We start from the raw sequence: 23,919 nt of genomic DNA on the forward strand, positions 1-23,919 counted from the left end.
ACCTCTGAGTCTCTCTACTCGGGAGTAAGCCATGGCAGGCTAGCTGGTCATGCCCTCCTCACCCTCCAACCTCTCAGGCTGTCTCCAGATCTGAAGAGCCCTCAGTCTTACCCAGGGCTCTACAAAGGGCATGGGAGGGAGACTCTAAACCAACCACTTCACCATCAAAAGATAGGCAGCATTAGCGAGCTCAAAATGAGACAGCTTGAGAGCTGACTCTTTAAATCCTGCCAAATCTTTTGGCCTTGAAGTTCCCGACTAACAAGCGGAATGCAGGGAGGCATCTGAGCCGTTTCCTTCAGTGGAACCAATTCCAGAAGCCCTTTGGAAGCCCAGTTCTGATGGAATGGAGACAGCTTTTCTTTGCTGAAATGGAACTCCCTCCAGAAGGGAGCTGCATGTGGACGGGCTTCTCCCTCAGTGCCATCAGAGAAGGGCCAGCAATTGTGTGCCCCGTGATAATGGGAACCAGGAGGGTAACCAGAAAGACAGATTCAATTGCCAGAGAGCTTCTGGGACAAAACCCCTCTCGGCTCAGGGTTGGAATCAAATGGTGTGTACCCACATTTCCACTCTGGCTTCCCCCACACTTCTGAGAAGACCTCAGAAGGCTCCTTAGGGGGCAGAGGCCCTGTAGGGGACAAAGCCATGCTCACAGCCACTTTGAGTCAAACATAAGCATGGTTGACCCAAGGCCCATGTGGCCCACTGACCAGCTGGGTGGCCCTGGGTGGGTCACTGAATCCCTCTGGCCTCAGTTCCCAGCACATGCAGGGTGTGTCAGCCCCTTCCTCACAGGGGACCTGCAGGGGAACTGGGAAACGCTTGTGAAGCTCTCAGCGCCACTCCTGGCACGTGCTGAGAGCCTGGCAGCTGTTATTACTAATAGCAGCATCACGTTCCTTCCCTCCCCCAGCGCTGGCTCCTCTCCTCCCAGGGGCAGCAGAGCAGAGTGCTTGTCAGGAAGGGCTGCAGGCAAAGGCAGGGTCATGGCCTCTGAGACAGGGCAAGCGCTGCCCCATTGGCCTGGCTACTTCCCCAGGCAGGGAGCCCAGGCTGTGGGGGCCTCCGAGAGCCTCCTGCCTGTTTGCACAATGCTGGCTCCAAGAATTCCTGGATCCGCTACCAGAGAGTGTGCTGGCTGTCCCCTCGAGGTGCCAGGGGAGGGTTTTGGCAGCGCTGGTAGCGCCAGATTCCAGTTACTCAAGCATGTTAGGAGGCTAAGTGCTCTTTGGTGGGCGGGCCACTTCCCAATCAGTATCCACCCCTGCTGCAGGGCAGGGCAGGGCAGGGCTCAGCCCACCTCTTCTCTTGCCAGACCAGGAATTTGCCTTCAGTCTCACAGAAAGGAAAGGCTTTCAGTAAAGTTGATATTCTGACCATGCAAGAGAGAGAGAGGGCATCACAGTTGTCCAAAAGGTCCGGAGGCTGTTAGGCTCACTGGCCAGAGGTGGCTCAGACATGGCATCATGGGTCACTGAGGGCGGCAGACGGAGGGCAAGGGGAGTCTCCCATGGTCGCCACCCACAGGCAGATCTGGCTGCTGCAGCCCCCATCTTCCAAACTCGCACTACAGTTCTGGCAATTTCCAATTCCACTAGGAACCCCAACGTCTGAGGAATTCATAATACGCGCTTACGCCCCAGGGCTAGGAACCCTTCCAGGCCCCACCATGGCCTCTGCCTAGTTCCCCCCACAGCATTCTTCATCTTAGACATCAAATGCCCTCTTCCTGGCAGGACCAGGAGAGCACAGGGGGAGGCCATGAGGTTCTGTGTGGAAAGGCTTTGGGCCTCTTTCCTCCAGATAACTCAGGAGCCCCTTCCCTCCCACCACTGCCCACTGCTTCTACCAACTGTGCTCCCTGCAGGGCACTCCCCTCACCTGTGGGAGCCTTTGCCACTGCAGGGTCTGTTCTGGAAAGCTTACTGTCACATTTACAGCAGAGTTGCAGCAGAAGCAGAAGCACAAAAGAGAAGGCAAAGACTCAGAGAAAGTGGCACAAAACAAACTTTGGGTCTTCTTCTTCCACTCAAAAAAACCAGCTAAAAAAAGCTTCTTGGTTTCCCTGTGGCTCTTGCACTCCAAGATTCACCAGCCCATGGCGATACTTAGTCTGTCTTACTGCCTGGTGGCCAGGCTGGCTGTCTCTGCACAACACAGCAACACCTCTGCTTGACAGAGCCACAAGGCACCAAGGAGATGATCCTGCGAAGGCCCTCGCCTTGTCCTATGTTGCACTGTGAGTTGAGAACTGAAGAAGCCCCGTGAGTCCCACTTGTCACCAGAATTCAAGAAAAGATGTTTGTGCTCCCTTTAACACAGCAATAGCTTGCCTGTTCCCAGCCTTGCCTGCTGGGGGGGAGTCTCCAGGCAGAAGTGGGCTCTACGTGCACATTGCAGTGTATCTAGAAGGTCACCCAGAAGAGGTCTTTGCATTTCAGCAATTAGGGAAAAGAACGACCTCAGCTCACGGATACACAACCAGGATCCAGTTGACAATGGCTGCATCCGTGGGGCCTCCCGGTCTGATGGACCTCCTTCGACTCCTTCTGAGAAGTGAGCAGAGCTCTGCTGCACATGAATGGTGACCGTGTCCTCCCAGCACTGTCCTTCAGAATTCATAGTCAAATCCAACCACCGCAGGCCTAGCAGTCAAACCCTGCTCCTTTGGTAAGACCGTAAACCACGAGGATCCTGCTCAAAGTCTCCAACCCAAAGTGCTCTTGCCAGTTTCCTAAAGATGACTAAAAGAACACCAAATCTCTCACCAGGCCCCAGGCTGACCTGCTGCTCTCTTCCAGCTGTCTCTTCACATCTGATTAGAATCAGCCATGTGAATAACACAGGAGGAATTAAGTCCTCTCTTGACGGAACCAGTTGTTCAAGTCTGTCACTAATCCAAGTCCATTCTGAAGAGAATGACTTCCTTTCCTTTGTGGCAGATCTATTGGGCTTTTTTTTTTTTTAATCTTATGGAGCCTCTGATCCACCTGCAAGGCTGGCTCTTACCTCCTGCCCAGCATCCACAGACTTGACCCTGTCACAATCACCTTTCATCCTACCTTCTGCTCCATCAAACAACCAGTTGTTTGTGACAGCTGCCAAGCTGTGGAAGCATAGGAAAGGAAGCCACTCAGCAGATCAAGGACTCCTTCTGTTCCACAAACTATGTGATGCGACAAAAATGGCCCTTACACCCAATTTAAACCAGTTCAGATTCAGGAGACAAATCTGTCTCCTTGTAAGACAGGAGGCCAGCTCCTCCCAGCCCTAGAAGAAGACCTGGTCGCCAGCTGGGTCTCCTTAACCCAGGCATGCAATCTGATGCAGCCAGCTCTTGCTCACTGCTATGTGACAGGCAGCCCATCAAGATGCTCTGGAGAAATGTCCCTAGGGCCTGGAGACAGCAAGCCTGGAAGGTATCTGTGACAAGCACTCTCACCTTCTTGGTGGCCCACGTGGAAGCACAGCTCCTTAAAAATCGCTCCTAAGAGTGCCCCCTGCTGGAGACCCACAGTGCTGGCAGGCTGCCAATTCCTCTAGTTCTCCTCTAAAAGTCCTTTTAGGGGACTGTTTCCCAAAGTGATGGGAGGGTAACTAAATGTATTCCGGCATGGAGCCTGCAGCAGCAAGGCTGCTTGATTAAGAATGAATTACACTTTCATCAGCACAGAGAGAAAATTGATTCACAAGGCCGCATTGTGATAATCTTGTTCCTAAAGCAAAAGGGGGTGGAGGGGTGGGTAGGACAGAGAGCCACTTGGGCTATCAGTAGTGGAGAAAGGAAGCTCTACATTTAAGCTGGGAGAACAAAACTAATCAGAGTTCCAGGATTCCTTCAACTAGTCTCTGGGGGCCTCGCCTCAATCCACTCATCCCAAGAGAGGGGGGTAAGGAAGGGGGAGGGGGCTATCTAATTCATTTTAAACAATAATGCCAATAGCACCGAACCCATTTTAGATACTAACCTAATAACTCCTGGCACGAAGACTCTGCTTGTCCCATAAAAATGCAGTGAAATTGAAATGCAGGCTCTAAAATCATGTTATACTTCCTCTCCGCCACTACATATTGAAAATGAAGGAGCAAGGGACAGCGAAGATACAAAAGGACATGCAGATTGTTTGGCATGAGGATCCACAGGGGGGAAGCAGACTCTGGAGCAGAAAGGTGGCAGCCACATCTAGGAGCAGGAAATTCCAATCTAGTCTTTGGTTTGGGGTGTGGTAAGCAGCCCCCCTTCTAAACTGGAGCCAAAGAGGGGTAGGGCTGCTGAAGGGGGTTGCTGCTATAAAGTGGCCAGATGAAGCTCTTCTGCAGTCGTGCTAGGATGGCTTGCACCCAAATGCCATCTGGTGATGAGCACAGGGACAGGGCTGTCTGCACGCTTATTTCTAAACAGGGGTGGAATGAAAAGCCACGTCCATCCTAACAAACAAATCCAATTTGGTATTAGCTCTAAAAAGAAATGTTCCCAGGAAAACCCAGGGGGCCCTATTGTGTATTAATCCTTCAGGGACCTAAGGCAGCAGAAAGATGTCTGGAAATGTGTCTGTCCGTGTCTTCAGCTGCCGCTGTGAGGCTGGTAGGGCCTTTTGCTACTTTGTTCTTCCATCTGACAAATGGACTAATAGGCTTGATTCACCTCACTGGGCAGGTGGAGGCTAAATGGTGTCTACTCAGCCCTGAGAGGAAGAGCCTTAGGAAAGAGGTCCAGAAATACTCATGTCACTTTTAAATTGCCAATCTCAAAAGAGAAATCATGGCAAGGCTCATAAGAACGGAACCTCGAGCCAGCAGAATGAGTTTGCATCCCGGCTCTTCCCTCCCACTGTTGCAGCAACAAATCAGATGCCCGTGGAGAGCCGCACTGAAACATATCTTCAGAGCCCAGGGGCCAAATGGGATGTTTTACTGCATCAAATAAGGCCCAATAATGGCCTCAGGCACTTCCAAATAATCATAAAATATCCAAGGCCAGCAAGGCAGTTTGTAGGCTCAACACCTCCCAAAGAACAACTGCTTGACTGGATAAAGCATCTTGACCAAAACCAGGCTTGGATTGACATCCTTTGGAAAAGAGGCCAATAGAATCCACTATTGAGATGGGTGCAGTGGTGCGTGCTTGTAATTCCAGGAGCACAAGTTCAAGGTCTCAGCTACTTACTTAGACCCTGTCTTAAAATAAAAAATAAAAAGAGCTGGGGATGTAGTTTCATGGTAGAGTGCCCCAGGGCTCAATCCCCAGTATTGCATGCATGTGCGCACACATGTGTGTACACACACACACACACACACACACACACAATTTTCTCTTGAGAGTGTTACCAGAAACAAGCAAGAAAACTGTGTGCATGTTTTTAGGAATGGCCTTCAGGGACAGGCCCACAGTGTCACATCTAGGAGGAGCCCTCCTAACATCAGCCAATGACTCCTAATGCCTTCCATGTGCTCCTACAGAGCCGGGAGCTGAGTCTGGGTGGCCACTGTAATTTTTTCTGGGTGTGCAATGCCCACAACTTGCTCTCACCCCAGTCCACACTCCTCTTTCTTCCCTCCTCCTTTGAGCACAACAACAAAGGGAAGGTTCTGGAACTGAGAAGCCAGTTTGCTGCCTTTTGTGTCAGGGACAAGGATGCTCTACCAGACAAGATGCCCAGTTCCTAATGCAGTGGCCTACAGGGTCATAAGGACGGCTGGACATAGGAACCACATATTAAACATGAATTACTTAGCATCCATCTTTGAGGCTGGTGATGTACACCAGGGGTCACTAGGGAGGCTCTGGCTGCTTGTTTTAATTGTGGGAGATGCCTTTCACGCATACTCACTCTCTCCCTGTGATTTATCACTTCCCTGAGTGTCTGGAGTGTTCTACTTCACTTCTCCAGCCCTGAATCTCCAAGGGGACTCAGCAGAAATTGAAGATGACATTGGACTTTTATGTCTTTCTGATCAAGGAGTGGGAGCTGAGCTTCCCATGAATGTCAAGCCTCCTCTGGTTCCGTCTCTTCCCTCAGTGGGAACCACAGCTGGACCTAGATGGTCTGATTAGAAAGCTAATAAAATAAGCTTTCTAAGCCTCACAACCCTCATAACTTCTCATCTGTTGATTTCTTTGAAATCCTCTGCTCCATTTGAGACCATGGACACAAAAATTATCACTTGTTTGCTGGCACCTTGGGCCAGCCCAGGACCAAGAGACTGAAACCAGTCTCTTAAAAGAGGATGACAGCAAGACCATGAAATGTGCATGGTCTGGGACCATGTTTTTATCTCCAGGTTGTGGCAGCACAGCTAAACCCCAACCTGAGCACAGCTCCTGCATTAGCACTGTGGATCTGAGGGCAAAGCACTCAGGACTCAAGGAATCCTATGTGCCCCACCCCCACCCAAGTCTGGCTGATGCCAGTAACATGTGCAGCTCCCTTGGACAACGAAACAAATCCAGGTTCCCCAGTGTGTAGTGTGGTGTGTGTGTGTGTGTGTGTGTGTTTTCATATTGGGGATTGAACCCAGAGGTGTTTTACCACTGAGCCAACCATTTTTATTTACTATTTTAAGACAGGGTCTCACTAAGTTGCTTAGGGCCTTGCTAAGTTGGTGAGGTTGGTATCAAACTTGTGATCCTCCTGCCTCAGCCTCCTAAGGAGCTGGGATTACAGGTGTATACCCTAGTACCTGGCTTTATTCCTCTCAAGAGAGGAAAAATTATAGAAAAAGAAGTGGCAGAGCAATGGTAAAACCCTGAGTAACCAACTGGCATAGCCTCTCAGCATTCCTAAGGGATCATGGTAACACTTAAATTAGCTTCAGCTTTCCACAGCCCCCATGGGAACTGCTTGAACCACACCGGACACTGAACTTTTCAACAAGGAGGAGGAATGTTATATACCTGGACTGCAGTAGGTGAGAGAACCATTCTTCCATTGAAATCTAAGATCTAAAAATCACAAAAATAAAATAAAAATCCAAATAGGCTGGTTTGGACCCAGGTTAAGAAACGTTTAGGAAACTCTGCAAGTCAGCACTGGTCTTTCCATCTCTCATCTCCAGATATTCTAGGTGGAACTCTGCCTTCGACATCTAGGTACTCACGTTTCCAAAGCCTGAGGTGGCACTTCTCCTCTGCTAGGCTTGCATTAGTTCACCCTGTGGTAGGCAAGACTTCAGAGCCACCTTTGCACAGATATCTGGCTGGTCATGGAGTCACCAGTCACAGGGACCACCAAAGTCTAGAAAATGGAGCATGCCTCAAATTTTGAGTGCAGCAAAAACTGCCAATATGTAATCCAGTGATGCTGAGAGTCCAGTCATATTAAAAGGCAGACTGCCAGGCGTGGCGGTGCACACCTGTAACCCCAGTGACTTGGGAACCTGAGGCAGGAGGATCACAAGTTCAAGGCCAGCCTTGGCAACTTAATAAGACCCTCAGCAAATTATCAAAATCATGTCTCAAAAAAAAAAAAAAAAAAAAAAAAAAATCAAAAGGGCTGGGGATGTAGCCTAGTGTTAGAGTGCTTCTGAGTTCCAACCCCAGTACCACAAATAAATAAGTAAGCGAAGTCCACATTTTATTAACCCTTGATTAAACAGAATTCTTGATTATCTAGAGCTTGACAACATGTTTAAAAACAAGTTCACAAGAAGACATTAAGCGAATGAATGAATGAATGCTTCCATATACAGTTCCTCATAGCTTAATGATGGAGACATATTGTGAGAAATGTGTTGTTAGGCGACTTTGTCACTGAGTGAAAATTATAGAATGTGCTTACACAAACAAACTGCTATGATGTCACTAGGTGATGCACTCTTAAGGGACCATAGTTGAATACTCAGTCCTCCATTGACAAAATGTCATTATGGAGGACCTGACTATCTATTCTATAAATGGTACAAATTTGACTAAAAAATGAAACTTCAGCCAGCCTCAGCAACTTAGTGAGGTATTATGCAACTCGGTGAGATCCTGTCTCTAAATAAAATACAAAAAGAACTGGGGATGTGGCTCAGTGGTCAAGTGTCCCTGAGTTCAATTCCTGGTCCCCCACCACCCCAACCCCCGACAAAAAAAAAAATTTAGGAAACTGGAGCATTTCAATATTCTGCATCATTATAGGAGGATAAAATCATATTCAGATGAACAGTATGATCATATGCAGAGAAAAACTGAAAGTATAGGCCGAAATGAATCATAATTTTCTGTTTGTTCCTGTTTAACCAAAGTTTAGAAACCATGGTGGGTCCCTGTGGTACTAGTTGCATGGGGTCACCACTTGGACAGAAATCCCCCTGGCTTGCCCATTCTGATGCTGGTCATAACTGTTCTGCTCAGAACACACACTGGTGCGTGTCAGGATATCAACACCAATGTGAAGCATGAAAGAAATAGTCTTCAAAATCAATCAGGGCTCAAGATACACCCAAATCAGGGTTCATGCCATGTATTCTTGCAACCACTGACAGCTCTAATCCATCTTATTAAAGATCTATCTGGGACTTTAATAGCTAACTTCTCTTGCTAAGATAATGACTATAAATATGATCTATCTTATGCCAGGTCTTATTTTGGGTAGAAATTTCCGATTAACTTATTCTACTCGACTAAATGAGGACTCCGAAGGACACATATTATATCCCTGTCGGACGGTGCAGAGCTTACTGGCATGGGCGGGACTAGGGATTAGGTGAGAAGCAGGGGCAAGATGTTATTTTATTACCAGACAAAATAAATTCTCTTCACCACCTAGGCATTGGAAGAATAAGCAGCAATCATTCCATTAATTCACTAAACAACCACTGATCGCTCATCTTCTGGGTGCCTGCAACAGGACTATTCCAATATGAGATCACCCCGAGCACAGTCCCACTCCACACTGCAGAGAAGTTGAAGCTAAGCTGCCTTAAGAGCTGAGATGGGACAGGCAGCCCACCAGACTGACAGATGAAACCCCTATGCTCTGAGTTTGCTGCACTTGAAAAGTGAATGGGAAAGCTCTAAAGGAAAATGAGTGAGCATGGGTGACCCCTCCCTTCCATGACCAGAAGCTGCCAGGTGTGGCTACAGGCCTGCAGAGCTTACCACCACATGATAGGTTGTGATCTTCAGTTAGAGACACAGTCTGGAAAGCACCGGAATTGGCCCCACTTCCATGCTAGGGTTATTTATCGAAGGAGTACATCACCAAGACAAAGGGCTTTTAGACAGACCTGACTGGACAAGAAGCCATGACCTTTCCCAGCCCAACAATGACACAAAATGGGAAGGACAACCAGTCCTATAGTCCCGTGACATGCTCTTCAGAACAAGGCAGCCACCTGGGCTCTGGAGACTGGCCTGGCCCCACAAAGTGGATGCCTGCTCTCAGATCAAAGCATGCTGTGGCCAGTACCCAGGTCTCACCTGCCCTCAGGAGGGCTCCTGGTGGCCCGAGGACAGAGACAGGCAAGCTCATGCATGGGTTAGTATCACAGAGGGCAGTACCATCACCACAGACAGAGTACCTGGGAATAACCTACTTTGAGGGCTCAAATGCAGATAGGTCTTCTGCCTTGGGCTTGAGGCTAAACCAGCAAAATAAAATGAAGAAAAACAAAAACATACCCTGTGATATCAACAATGCCACATGTGCCATTTGCAAAATGCTCAGACAGGCCTGAAATAATGATGAGTGACTTCGCTTGTTTTAATGGCTTGAAAACAGGTCTCTCTAACTTCAGCACTCCAAGTTCTCGTGGCTGAAGGTCCAGCTCACTACAGCAGCAGTGGCAAAGAGGAGACCACTTTCGGTGCTCAGGTGACAAGAGCGTGGGGTGGGGTCTGAGGAAGCTCCCTCAAAGGTGGACTAGCTCATTGGCCCAATTATCATTTTACCTCTTTGCTTAGTGGTAGAGGCCTCCTTTTAACTTTTTAATAACTTCATTTGGGTTGGGGATATGGCTCAGTGGTAGCGTGCTTGCCTGGTTCAATCCCCAGCACCGCACACAAAAAAGGGAAACCACTTTAATAACTGTTTTAGAAGGGATATCCAAGAAAGGACAGAAACCAGAGGAAAGAACAAAGAACGTGGAAATGCCTTTCCTTCTAGGTTATGCTATTAAAAGTGATTCTCTACCTGATGCCAATTGTAACTGGAGTCATTAGAGAGAAGTGGGAGTTCCCTACTGTACCCATCAACGATGACAGGCAGATTCAGTCACAGCTTAACCACTGAAAACAGAGACAGTCCTTAAACTGGGAGACCATTTTAGAGAACACCTTAAAGGTAAAGAGTAAAACTTGAACCAGATCAATTAATTCTAAGATCATCTAAACCCAATAAACAATCTTATTTTAATAACACCTATTTTAAGCTGGATTCAGTGGCTCATGCCTGTAATCCCAGCAACTAGGGAGACTGAGGCAGGAGGATTGCAAATTTGAGGTCAGCCTCAGCAATTTAGCAAGGCCCTAAGCAACTTAGTTAGACCCTGTTTCAAAAAAAAAAGGGGGGTGAGGATATACTCAGGGGTATACAAAAAATTAAAAAATAATAAAAAATAAAAAAACCCACACACCTATTTTATAGTAAAACCTGGTCCTATGCTATCAGTTAAAAACAGAGCATTAACTGGCCAGTAAAGACCTTCTGCTTTGCCTATATATAAGGGAGTTACGCTCTTGGGCTGATAATATGTATGGAACTTAACTTCTAAATATCTAAAATGCCGAGAGCTTCAAATATCAGGCAAGGAAGACGGCCTACTGTGAGCCTCATAGATGAAAGCTCATTTTTTAAAACATTAATGTTCTCCTAGGTAATTCAAGTATGAAAAAAGTTGAAAATTCAGAATATGGTTTCTCTATCAAGTCCTTGCCACTTAAAAATGCAAAAAGACTAGAGGGGACTCCATTCTTCATTGTGCCTTCTCATTAAGCAAGGCAGTTCCCTGGGCATAACTCCCCTTGGCTTAAAAAACAGAACCGCTTAGTGCTCAATGATGAATCAAAACCCATCTTCTATCAGGGATTCATCTCATCAGAGCTTTTAACACAAGTTTCACTTCCATCAAGCCAGTGGGTTCACGGTCGCTGGTAAATTAAATTCCTTTTCTGGCAGGAGTTGAAAAATTTCCTCAACTAAGTACATGTAAAAAATGACAACAATCTAATGACTCGCCTCCTGAGGAAACCAGATGCCAACCTCACATTTCGCTAATGAATATCCTGATCAGTAAAAGCCAAGAGACTGGGTACCTTTTTAATGGTATTGTGCTTGCTGCTGGTGCCACCTCTGTCCGAATTCTCATTGTGCAGAATGTCCAAAGCTGTTTCCCTTTCTTTTAGTTTCAAGGCCTCGATTTCTGTCTTGAGCTCATTAAGCTGCTCCTGGAGATGCTTGCTCTTCTCCATATATTCCACTCTGCAGGCAAGAGGACACTGTGGATCAGGGCACAGGTTAACCCTGAGGCATAGGTGAGATGGTCTGTGACCCACAAGCTGCACAGCCAGGGTCTAAGGTCATTCATAGGCCAGCCATGGGAGCTTGGGCTGGTCACTTAAATGCAATGAATGAATCTGTTTCCTCATTGGTAAAATTGGAATAATGATCACAGGGCTATATGGTCAGGATTAAACAAAGTACAGGAGCTTGGCATGGTGGTACACATCTGTAATCCCAACAATGCAGGAGGCTGAGGCAGGAGGATCCCAAGTTCCAAGCTAGCCTCAGCAACTTAGTGAGACCATATCTTAAAATAAAAAATAAAAATTAAAAGGGCTGGGGCTATAGCTCAATGGTAAAGTGCCCCTTGGTTCAATCCCCAGTATCTCACACACACACACACACACACACACACACACACACACACAATATAGGAAAGAAAGCCCTCTGTAAATTCTTATAGAGCACTCTACAATTACTATTTGTCAAAGATAGCTTTCAGTTTTGCACAAAAAAAACAAGATTCCTAACACCGCAAACACTCTTTGTCTCAGCCATTCTTGAAGAAGTAATTCAAATGATCTCTTCTGATAGACCATAATGCCCCACTTATTCTCAGACTTCCTCTCCTAAAGAGGACAGAAGCTCACTCAGCCAACACAAGGAAAGGAAGATCTCCACCCCCACCTGCAAGTAGATACACTGAGCAACAGTATGTAAAATGGTAAAAATCTAGGAATTGCCTTTGAAGTGTCCAATGACAAGGGAATGGTCTGGAAAACTATGCAACACGTATGTGAAGGAGGCTTCTGAAGGGATAACCATGGCTAGAAGATGGGCTCTGCCAATATGTGCAAGAGTAACAAGTGCTACAGGTCCCAGCTCGATCCCCAGCACGATTGATGCATAGATAGATAGATAGATAGATAGATAGATAGATAGATAGATAGATAGAAAGAAAAAATTAGAGTAGATCAATAAACACACACACACACACAATGAATGTCTGTGACTCCCCCAAATTCACATCTTAAAACCAGATCACCAATGGGAAGGTGTTAGAAGGTGGAGCCTTTGGGAGGTGATTAGATCAGAAGGGTGGCACTCTCATCATGGGATTTGTGTCCTTACATAACAGACTCCAGAGAGTCCTCTGGTACCTGTGAGTGCATCACATGAAAACACAGCAAGAAGGCGCCACCTGTGTGGGCTCTCACACTCTGTTTGACAGTGCCTTGATCTTGGATTTCCCAGCCTCCAGAACTGTGATAAATAAATTTCTTCTGTTTATAAGCCACCCAGCCTCAGGTATTTTGTTATAGCAGCCAAACATACTAAGACAGTAAGAAAATACAAACTATAAAACAGCGGGACACAGAACAGGATGTAGCCTCACATGGATCACAACCACATAAATATGCACAGCTGGACAAGAGTGAAAGGAGTGCAGACAGCAGATGCTTCCATAAGAGGCTCTCGGTCACTGGCTTCTTTGCTGTCCCCTGAATATGAGGGACTGAAGAGAAAGAGAGCCTGGCTTGCTGGACTCCATGGAGGCACTTTCCCAGAGGCTTATCCTGAGGATGCCACACATGGGTGAGGGTTTTCAACCACTGGTCTGCTCCTCCAGTTGCATGATGCTGGGTGAGCTCATTAAACCAAGCCATTATAAAATGGGAACACGAAAACCTTTGATGTCAGTGTGATGATTGTTAGCAGGAATTAAATGACACAAAAATCTCAAATAACCTGATAAAGTGTGGTAGCTATTGTGATTGTTCTCTGACAGCTGTGGCATCATTAACCAGTTTACCTCCAGCTCTGGGAATGAGGGCTCCCTCACTTCACCTTCCTGTGCAGCATGACCCCTCTCTATATCTAATCTACATTTGTCTATTGACTTCCCAAAATTCATGTCTTGAAACCAGGTCACCAGTCTGAAGGTGTTAGAATGCTGGGCCCCACTCTCTAACTCCTTCACATGGTGTTAGGGGTGGAGGGCAGCTTGGCAGAAGCTGCTATGGTCAGGCCATGCCAGAACTCCACTCAGGGCTGCCCAATGCAGCAGAGCTGGCCCATTCCAGCCACTGGCTTTCCTGAGACTTCAGCCCGAGTATCTTCTCTTCTCTTTATTCTGGCCATGGGAACCAACACAGATCTGAGTCACTGGAGAATGTGACCAGGTGAAAACCACAGCCTACTAGGACAGGAACAGCAGCAGTCTGACTTAGAGACCCCGGACAAAATAGTCCTGTTCTTTTTTTGTTTTTCAGTTCTAAGGATTGAACGCAGGGCCTTGCATGTGTTACGTGCCCGGTCCTTTTACCACTGTGCCCGGCCAGTCCTATTCTTCAGTCGAGGTTCTGAGCCACTATAAATTCCAAGCCACCAATCAAGTGTTATTTTTATCCTGTAAAATTGACTGCTGATCTGTCGTCTTTAATTTCTAATTAGGAAACTCATCCTCTAGTAGATGACAACAGAGCAAATCTTTGCAGGAGTTAGTGACAGGCTGCCACAGCAACCCTTTGTGTCCCTAGGCTCACATCCACTGCATCTTGTTCATGGCTGCCCCAAGCAGGGCACAGGGAGCTACATACTTTTCTTTCTCTATTTCCATGGAAAGCCGTTTCATGTCAGTATCCTTGAAGTCAAAAGACAGGCTGTCACCAATGAGGTTGAAGCTTGGTATGTCAGGAGGCAACGGTGCTGGAATTGGGTTCATGGGCTATAATGAAAAAGCTCAGATTAGGAAGTTTCAGTTATACAAGAACAAACCCTCCACATTCAATGCTGCCAGGTGAATGGTCCCACAGACAGGAAAATCATCCCTCTTCCCCTCACATTTGACTGTTCTCATGCTCAGCTGAATCCAAACACAAACTCCCGTTCACTTAAAAAAAAATTTTTTTTTTCAGTTGTTGAAGACACTTTATTTATTTGTATGTGGTGCTGAGAATCAAACCCAATGCCTCACGCATGCCAGGCAAGTGCTCTACCACTGAGCTACAACCCTAGCCCACCCATTCATTTTTTCATTTAGGAAACTCCCAGGCCCTGTGCTAAGAGCCGGAGACACACAGAGCAAGACAGCATCCCTGGCTCTGAGCAGCTGCAGGTCTTATTCAGGAAACAGATGTGTTCACAGATCCTCACAGTTAAATAAGATAAACACTGTAGCCAGGGAGTGAACAGAGGCCAGGGGGGCTGGAGGAGGTGTACTGTAAGAAATGCTGCTTCTGTTGGAATCAGAATATGCCACAAGGAGAAGGGTACCAGGTGAGAGGCACATCAGTGGGTAAGGCAGAGAGTGTCCAGCCAGAGTGCTGGGTGTGTGCAGAGGTATGTGGGGAGACCGGGGAGGAAACTGGCCCAGACCAGACAATGCCAGCTTGCTGAGGGGCTGGGACTCAGAAAACGGAGTTGGAGGATGGCTTAAAGTATAGAATGAAGTCATTAGATTTGGTTTAGGACTTTCTCATCCCAGAGCATAGAGATCTCTAAAACACAGCCCCAGTCTACCTCCCTACCTCCCTCTATTCACCCTACTAAATCGTAAATGCTACTATTTATTGTCCCTTGAGCCATGTTGCCTCTCCATCTTTGTACTCATGCCTATCTGTGTCACTTCTCCTTGTGCCCTTTCTCCTTGTGCCTCTTTCAAGGGCTTTCTTAAATCCCTCAGTCTCTCACTATGTTGTCCCTTAACACTGCGGGGAACTCTGTAATGGGCCTTTTCAGTAATTCTGCCCTGAAAGATTCTTTTTTGGCTGTGTATTCTGTTTTCTTTGTCTGCAAGTTTCCTGTGGGTAGGATCCTTCTCTTTTTTATCCTTGGATCCTGTATTGAGTCCAGGATGGTGTCTGGGGAAGAACGGAGCCTCAAAATGTTCATCTGTGACAATAACAAGGCCTAAGGCAGGGTGTGTCTGGAGGATGTCGGAACTGGCGTTTAGTGAGGGTCCAAAACACATTCTGTTTTCTGATCTGAATGCAGGGTACATGGGTTGTTTTATGAAAATTCATCATGTTCAGCCACAATTTGGGTACTTCTCTGTATATAAGTTATACTTCATAAAAACTTCCAGAAAGGATAAGCATTGGCTGCCACATCACTGGAGAGAGCAGAAACTGGCACAACCTCATTGAAGCACACCAAAATTGAACATCTGACTACCCAACTCTATTTACAAGAATTTATTCTACCAACATAGCCACACATGTATGTATGAAGATATGCATTCAGGGATATTGAAACATACTAAATACCCAATCATAAGGAACTGGTTAGATAAATTACAACCTATCTGTACCATAAAATGTGATTACGAAACTGATGGCGGGGGGGGGGGGGGCGGGGGGGTGCTGGGGTTGTGGCTCAGCAGTAGAGCGCTGCCTAGCACGTGTGAGGCGCTGGGTTTGATCCTCAGCACCACATAAACAACTAAAAAATATTTTTAAAAAATGATATGATGATCTCCTTCAGGGTTTATTGCTAAGAGGTATATCTTAGAATAGCTTGCCCCAATGTAAGTTTTAAACACACACATCCTGAGGGCCCAGCTGAGCCTTCAAGGTGACCCCAGTCTCTGTGTCACCTGTGACCACCCGAGACAACCTGAGACATTAAGCCAAATCAATTCACCATGCTGTGAGAGGTATAATGAATGGTTGTTTGGAGCCACACATTTGGCTTAGGGAGGGTGTTAACACAGTAAAAGACAACCAGCAAACTGCTCCCACATCCCCCATCCCAAACCCCAAGCAGCTTGTCTCTTGTACCCCACCTGCATCTGTGCTATGTGTGAACGTGCTGTGAACGCACACACAGTGTATGTATGTGTGCTGTGTACTTGAATGTGCAGTGTGTGTGTTGGTGCCATGCAGGTGAATGGACTGTGTGTATGTGCTGTGGGTGCACCTGTGTTTTTGCCCAGAACATTCTATTGTCTCTTTCCCATCTGGATAGTCCCGGCTCCTACCCCAAGACTCAGCTCAGATGCTATCTTGAGCCTCTCCTGCCTCCAAGGCTGGGCTGTATTCTGTGCACCTGTGCACATCTATCTGGATACAGATTTCCACGTTTGTGGTATTATGTGGACACAGAACAGGTATGCAAAGAAAGTTTGCTGAGAAGATTGCACAGAGGAAAGGAAGGGAAGCAGCTTCTATTTACTTTGTGGCCCAATTTAGCAGAAGTCTGTCGCCCTGTCCACAAAACTGAGGTTGGCAGCTGGTTCTTGCATGGCAGTTATTCACTCTGAAGTAAATTCCAGAACTGGAGAAGGCCCTTTTGCCCATTATCTATGTTACTGTCTTTTATCTGGTTATCTAGCTAATCAGAGAGGTAAATAACTAGTCCAAGGCCAAAAGCCCCTCCTGACTGCATTCGATCATGTGTTCACTTGAATGGTCACCCTGAAGGCACTGTCAAATGAACCAAGGGCTGGGAGGGACAGGAAATCACCAGGTCTCTAAAGCAATCACAGGCTGGCAGCCTCCACCAGGCTCACCGGGTATGTGGGCTTGGTGGCGATTTCCAGAAGCTTCTGCTTGGCTCTTCGCTCTGCCTCACGGGCTTCCTGCAGGTCCTGCTTCAACTGATCTGCCTCCTTGGCCCTGTAAAGGAAGAAGGAGATGTCAGCTCCATAGAAAAGAACAGGTAGAAAGAGCATACTCCTACTCTCACCCAGTCCCTAGAGAGGAGGGACATGGGTTAACTTTGAGGATAACAGGACAGTGACATTTACAGGAAGTCAGAACTCCCAAAGCAAGGTCAACATTCCTGGGCATTATTTATTTCAATTGGTAACTCTAGACTGGGAGAGAAGCCAGTGGGGAGAAGAGCCAAACAAGGAGTTCTGCAAGCCAGCCAGGTACAGAGGCACATGTTTGTAGTCCCAGCTACTCAGGAGGCTGAGGCAGGAGGATCAGTTAAGCCCAGGAGTTCAAGGCCACCCTGGGCAACATAGCAAGATCCCATCTCATAACAAAATCAAAAAACACAAAACAAAACCTCTGTAATAGGTGGAGACAGAGGAAGGTAGGAAGTTGGGGAGGAGCGAGAGGCACATTTGCTTATTTCTGGTGACAGTGGGCAGGGCAAAGGAAGTACACAGGAGAGCAAAGGTCTTTTTTTTCCCAAAAGTCTTATATTAGACCATAAAGGTCAAAAATAGGAAAGAATGTTTCTTCACAGCCTGCAAGTAAAAGAGTCGCAGGTTAAGCACCCACTTTCCTCAGGCAGGAAGATCAAATCTGCCACTGAAGGCAGTTGCCACTGAGGGCAACTGCTTCTTGGTGCAGATCCCCACCCTAAAGGACACATGTTAGGGGCAGCATGTGAGGCCTGTTGTGGGGACCCAGACTGAGATCCAACACTCACAGCAAATGTGACCAACATAGAAAGAAAGGGGGCCAGGACAGGGCCAGCCACCAGGAACCATTTCTCCAGAATGACACGCAAAGAGTGATGGGGAAAATCGTAGTGAATGAACCTTGGTGCCTAAGAGCCAGATTCAAGTGTTCTAAATCAATACAGCCAGATACTGTGGGGAATGTTCCAGTGTTTATCTGAAGGCTGCAGAACAATCCAGATCCTAGAATAGTTTCTGAAAAGTACAGACAACAGCAGTTCCCTTCAACAGTTCCCAACTTGGTCCCAAGGAGAACCCTGCCTCCCTCTCCCCACTATCTACTAAGAAGGCTGCTGGGACTTCAGATGCCTAATTTCCCTTTCAAGATAAATAACCTCTGTTTTCCCACATCACCACCACCATCCCAAATAAAAAGGAGGAAAGAACCACATTTTTTTAAATACAAAAATGACTTTTTTAATTTCCTTGACTAAAAGCAGTCTGGAGATGCTCAGAGGTTCTCTTGCAAAAATGATTATCAGACAGACAGGGGTTTATCACAGATGCAGGACCAGAGAGGTCTACTCAGCAAAAGAAAAAAAAAAACTGTTTCTGGGTCCTTCCAACAGCTTCAGCTACCCAACCCTGTCCAGGAAGGAATGTCCCCATCCTTGCCCCACAATGGAGAAGCAGCTTGAGGATGGCTGCCACCCAGCTCAAGGAGAGAGAGTCCCTTAGCCAGGCCCAAATTTCCAGGACACCCCCCCTCACCTCCTCTCTGACTCCTCAGCCATCTTCAGTGCTAGCACCTCAGCCTCCAGCACCTTCTGCTCCATGAGGCGCTTCTCTTCCTCTGTCCGAATGGCTGTGGCCTTAATGCGCTGCATCTCCTGCTCTGCCTCTGCGGCTTTCTGGGCCAGGAGTTTGGCCTCTTCCTCGGTGATCTGGGCCTTTTCAGCCAACAGGTCGGCTGTCTCCTCTGACCGCATCTAGAGAGGAGTGTGCTCAGCTGGACTGGGTTCCTACCTCCTGCCCAGATCTGCCCTGGAACATGCAGGTCAGCAAGAACCAGTCTTGGACTCCTCGGGCCCTGTCACCAAGTGTCCCCTCAGCAGCACTCATGAAACAGATGACATGTCACATCCCCCAAATATTTAGAAGAGCCTTTTGGGCTCCATCAGTGAGAAACAAAAATAAAGGGCACTTTTTTTGAGTACCCATTTCAACTAAGGCTGATGCTTTATGAGGGAGAAAAACAACTTAAACTTAAACATTGTACTTCTTTCTCTTTAAATCAGTGGTTCCAAACCAGAGGAGGCCGGGAGGCTGAGGCAGGAGGATTGCAAGTTCAAAGCCAACTTCAGCAACTTAGTAAGGCCCTAAGAAACTTAAACAAGACCCTGACTTAAAACAAAAAGGGCTAGGATATGGCTCAGTAGTTGAATGACCCTGGATTCAATCTCTGGTACCCCACCACGACCAAGAAAAGAAAAGAAACAAGAGGAAGGCTGGACGAGATGGAGCAACTCAGAAGGCTGAGGCAGGAGGATGGCAAGTTTAAGGCCAACCTCGGCAACTTAGCAAAGGCCTAAGCAACTCAGTTTGACTCTGTATCAAAATAAAAAATAAAAAGGGCTGGAGATGTGGCTCAGTGGTAAAGTGCCTCTTGGTTAAATCCCCAGTATCAAAACCAAAAACAAAACAGAAGAGGTTCTATCTCTGTCCCCCACCACCCTGAGGCACATGGCAATGTCTGAAGATACCCACCACCACCCCACCCCACCCCTCAATACTGGAAAAGGCACCCAGGGCCTTGTGCATGCTAAGCAGGCACTCTACTACTGAGCTACATCTCCAGCCCTGGAAACATTTTTGATTGTCACAAATGGAGGTTAATATAATCAGAGATATGATAAATTATGATATAATGGTTCATTAAGAATTATAATGCAAAAATAAATAAATAAATACATAAATATACAAATCCATTCTTGCAGTAAGATGCATATAATTATCAATTGGATTATAATACTCATCATGTACTTATGAAGTTTGTACTTCTATATATTGCCATATATTATTAGCTAGCAGATTTTTAAAACATAATAAAATAATGATACTATTAATTAAAAAAAAAGAAAGTTAAGGTGGTATTATTAGCATTTAGGAAGTAGAGGCCAGAAACAATGCTAATCATCCTTCGATGCAGAGGACAGCCCCAGATGAGAGGTCCCCCCATGTCAGTAGTGCCAAAGTCAAATAATGCTGCTTTAAAGGTAATCCTGTGGTAAAAGTAGAGTCTGGATGCACATGAACTCAACCTAAACCTGTTTCTGGCAAACAGGTGAAAAGAAAAGGCACTGCCTTTTTAAAAGCTGAAATAAAGTCTGGCACGGGAGGCTGAAGAAGTAGGATCATAAATTCAAGGCTAGTTTGGACAACTTAGTGAAAGCTCTTCCCAAAATAAAAAAATGAAAAGATGTAGCTGCATCTGCAGTGGTAGAGTGCTTGCCCAGTAGGCACAAGGCCCTGGGTTTAATCCCTAGGACTGAAGAAAAAAACAAAACAAAACAGGGGAATAAAAGCTGAAATAAAGTGTATCAAAGCAAATATTGCTAATTCAGTCCCCAGGAGGCTCCCTCCAGAAGTCCCCATGTGACCTCCTGGGACCCCAACCCTCAGAAAATCACCAGTGCTTCATTGGCCATCGTGGCTTCTTCCTTCATCTGTAGCAGCCTCCTCTCCAGCTCATCCCTCGTGCGTTCAGCCTCCTCCCGCATCTGTTTCTCTCGAGCTAGGCGCTGCCGCTCCATCTGGAGGGGTGAACAAGAGCAGGGGTGAATCATGATGCTCCAGCACCCCAAGAATGCCCAGCCTCCAGAGTCTCTCCTTCGAGGACCAATCTCTTTTCTTGGGGCAAACTTAACCATTGCTCTCTGTCACTTCTAAACCAGTGGCAGAGTTGAAAGCTGTGTACCTTAAAAAAATTCTACTAGTGAACAAACAAATGAAGAAACAACAACAACAAAACCAAGCTTGGTCTCCATCTGGACAGAAGCAGCATTCTTCCACAAAGTGCCCTTATAACACCCCTGTTAGTTAGGAAACCTCATGTGGCTCTGCCCTGTGGCTGGTGGTTTGTGACGCAGGTTCCTCCTCCCTGAGATGGAGCAGCTCTCAGCTCTCTCATCTCTCAGATGAGCCACTTCACCATTTCTAATCCACACAGACTCTTCACACATCTCTGATTTCACCCACAACAACTCCGTTCCTGCCTGGCCCACAGAGAAGATGGACCTGTGTGTCAAGCATCAATGGCTCATGCAACTATTTCACAGGTGGAAGCTGCAGCAGCCACAGCACAGCTCTGCACAGCCCCACGCAGAGGCGACTTCTGAGCCAGGCATCCTTAAGGCAATGGTACAAAGCCACTGTCACCTCCCTTGTCCGCTAGATCACTGTGTTAATTGGGCTACCTGCCGAGCTTAATAAGGGGAACAAGACTGGGACAGCACCATCTCTGTGATCCCAGAATATGAACTGAGTCCAGAAAGCAAAAGCTAGAAGTGATCACTGTGCTATTTTCTGCCTTAAATAATGAAGGCATAGTGAATTATTACCTTCTTGCTTTAATCTTATCCCAAACTCTAGTAGTACAAGATTTCTTGGTCTGGGGCTGTAGCTCAGTGGTAGGTCCTTGCCTAGCATGTGTGAGGCTCTAGGTTTGGTCCTCAGCACCACACAAAAGTAAATAAATAAAATAAAGGTATTTTATCTAAAAATATTTTAAAATTTTCTTTTTTTATGTATGTGCATTTTTGTGGTACCATTGTTGGATTGAGGGGTGCTCTACCACTGAGCTGCATCCCCAGCTTTTTTTTTTTTTTTTTTTGAGACAGGGTCTCCTTAAGTTGCTCAGGCTGGTCTTGAACTTGTGATCCTCTTGTCTCAGCCTCCCAAGTAGCTGGGATTACAGCCCTGTGCCACTATGCCCCACTGGTAGGCTGCTGCATTTCTAAATACAAAGCCAAAAAAATGCACTGAAATTCGAAAGGATAATGCAAAGATAAGTAATAAAATACTGTAAATTCTCTAATTTTCTTCTTGCCGGTCAATGAGAAGCATGGCCAATTTGTTCTCTAATTTCCATCGTATTATAATTTCCATCTCTATTATCTTCCTCTTGGGGAAAAAAAAATGGCCCAGGCAGCCCCATTCAGTTCCCAGCACTATATTTTCCCTGAGACCTCTACCCCAATAATAAACGACTTCCCATCTACAAAGCAGTCTATCACCTACAAAGACTTTCTTCAGGCACAATATGTCCTTTGATTTGAGAAAAGACAAGAGGCATCATTAGCTCCACTTGATGGAAGAGAAAACTAAGTCACACACTAAGTGACTGATCCAGCTCCAAGGGTCACTGTTCTACTGAGCCATGGAGCCCTCTGACCTGTCAAGTCCCCTGACCTTTGGTTACCCAGATGCCTGGGTCATGCCTCTGCTGTCCTATAGGCAGTACAGGCCAAGGGGTAGTCATGCTATTCTCTGCCAGGGCCCAAAGCCTACACCCTCCTTTATGTCTTTAAATCTGTCACTTCTAAGCTTTGCTCTGCTGAGAAAGAGGTCAAAGGAAGCTCTTCTTAAAGTTGCCACTACGACCTTATGCTGGCCAGGAGCATTTCTTTGCCCAACAAAACCTATCTCATCACCTTTAAAGCATCCCAAAGAGTACATTGAGCCCATTCTCCCAGAAAGCAAAGAGATGGAGAGCTAACAGCCCACTGGATCAAACTGGGCATTTCACATTCAATTCCAGGGCTGGAAGCCAGCTCTCCAGGGTACCCAAATCAGAGAGCAGCACACAGACTAATCATTACACCTCTGAGCTTGCTAGTCCGGAGGGCAGCCGACTGCAGCTGCCACTACTCTATCTAACAGTTCATCCAAAAACAATTGATATTCTCAGCAGCGAGGCTCAAATTAGTTGTGTGGGTTTTGGTGAGTAGAGAAGGTCTACGAGTAGAAAACAGCGATGCAGCTCGTCCAGTCTGCTGATAGGCCCTCTCCGCACCTCCCACAGTGGGTGATGTGCACCCAGGCTGACCTGCAGTGAGGAAGTGTGACCAGAGTCTAATTAGTATTCCAGCAGCAAGCACTGAAATGCTGCCATGTATTCCATCACCATCTAATTAGAAAAGGAGAAGGCCAGGCAAAGGAGACAGACAGGCAAAAAGAAAGCTAGCCAGCGAGGTGGATGGAGAGATGAAAGAACACTAGCTATCTCATCCAAACCTGTGTTAATCACACTTAACTTCACTGAAGTGTACAGATATTTCTCTTACACGGCTGTTAGAATTTATTGCTCATTTCTAAAACTGACATCCCATCAACAGGGTATTAGCTAATAAAGATTCAACAGGGGTCTGGGGTTGTAGCTCAGAGGTAGAATGCTTGCCTTGCACATGTGAGGCACTGGGTTCAATCCTTAGCACCACATAAAAATAAACAAATAAGTTAAAAAATAAAGTTTAAAAAAAGATCCAACAGGGATGAAGTAGGAGCAGGCATCTCCATGGCCAAATGGTTCTATCAGTCCACAACCGGCCTTACCTTCCAGGGCAAGACTGACCAAGCAGTGACATCATCCTTAAAATAAGGTCTTGCTCACCTGCTTTCTAGCCTTCTCCTCCCTGGCTTGGGCTTTCATCTGCTGAACTTCCAAAGAATCGGCCTTCCTTCTCCTCATAAATAGGTCATGGTTCCCAATACATAATTGAAGAATCTGTGGGCATGGAGCATGAGAAATGTTAAACCCACAAATTTACTTTTCTGCCTATCAGACCAGTCACACTACAGCATCACAGCCTCTGGTGAGTGGCACTAAACCTGAGGAGTAAAATGGCAAAGCATGCTGACAGCTTCTAGTGCTCTTAGTTCTGTAGGCACGCAAAATGAAGACAGCTCAGATAAGCTAAGAGGTAAAAATACAAGTGGAAAGAGGAGAAAGGTCAATTATCATGTCTTCTAGCTGTACACCTTACTCTCCTAAGCCAAGATATGGCTCTGCAGATTAGGAAGGGCAGGAAAGCTCATTCAGTAAGTTGGGCTGGGACAAAAGGTTATTCATGTGGA

The 23,919-nt window shown here is 46.5% G+C and overlaps 1 protein-coding gene across 8 annotated transcripts in view; it reads right to left on the reverse strand.

Annotated features, from left to right (window-relative positions):
- Nucleotides 1–23,919, reverse strand: part of Nf2 (NF2, moesin-ezrin-radixin like (MERLIN) tumor suppressor) — an 86,263-nt gene that overhangs the window by 4,338 nt on the left and 58,006 nt on the right. For 4 of the 8 annotated variants that reach the window (XM_071614877.1, XM_071614878.1, XM_027956022.2 and 1 more), the window contains 6 exons: nucleotides 23,456–23,569; nucleotides 20,475–20,597; nucleotides 18,556–18,773; nucleotides 16,942–17,047; nucleotides 14,030–14,157; nucleotides 11,243–11,408 (listed from right to left, as the gene is read on the reverse strand). In XM_071614877.1, coding sequence (XP_071470978.1) covers nucleotides 11,243–11,408; nucleotides 14,030–14,157; nucleotides 16,942–17,047; nucleotides 18,556–18,773; nucleotides 20,475–20,597; nucleotides 23,456–23,569 — 855 coding nt within the window. Of the gene's footprint in view, nucleotides 1–9,157; nucleotides 9,571–11,235; nucleotides 11,409–14,029; nucleotides 14,158–16,941; nucleotides 17,048–18,555; nucleotides 18,774–20,474; nucleotides 20,598–23,455; nucleotides 23,570–23,919 lie in introns of those variants that run through there. The other 4 variants (XR_003585471.2, XM_071614879.1, XM_071614876.1 and 1 more) reach the window with 2 other exon arrangements.

Source organism: Marmota flaviventris, chromosome 1 (assembly GCF_047511675.1).
Source record: "Marmota flaviventris isolate mMarFla1 chromosome 1, mMarFla1.hap1, whole genome shotgun sequence".
Taxonomy (NCBI): Eukaryota; Metazoa; Chordata; class Mammalia; order Rodentia; family Sciuridae; genus Marmota; species Marmota flaviventris.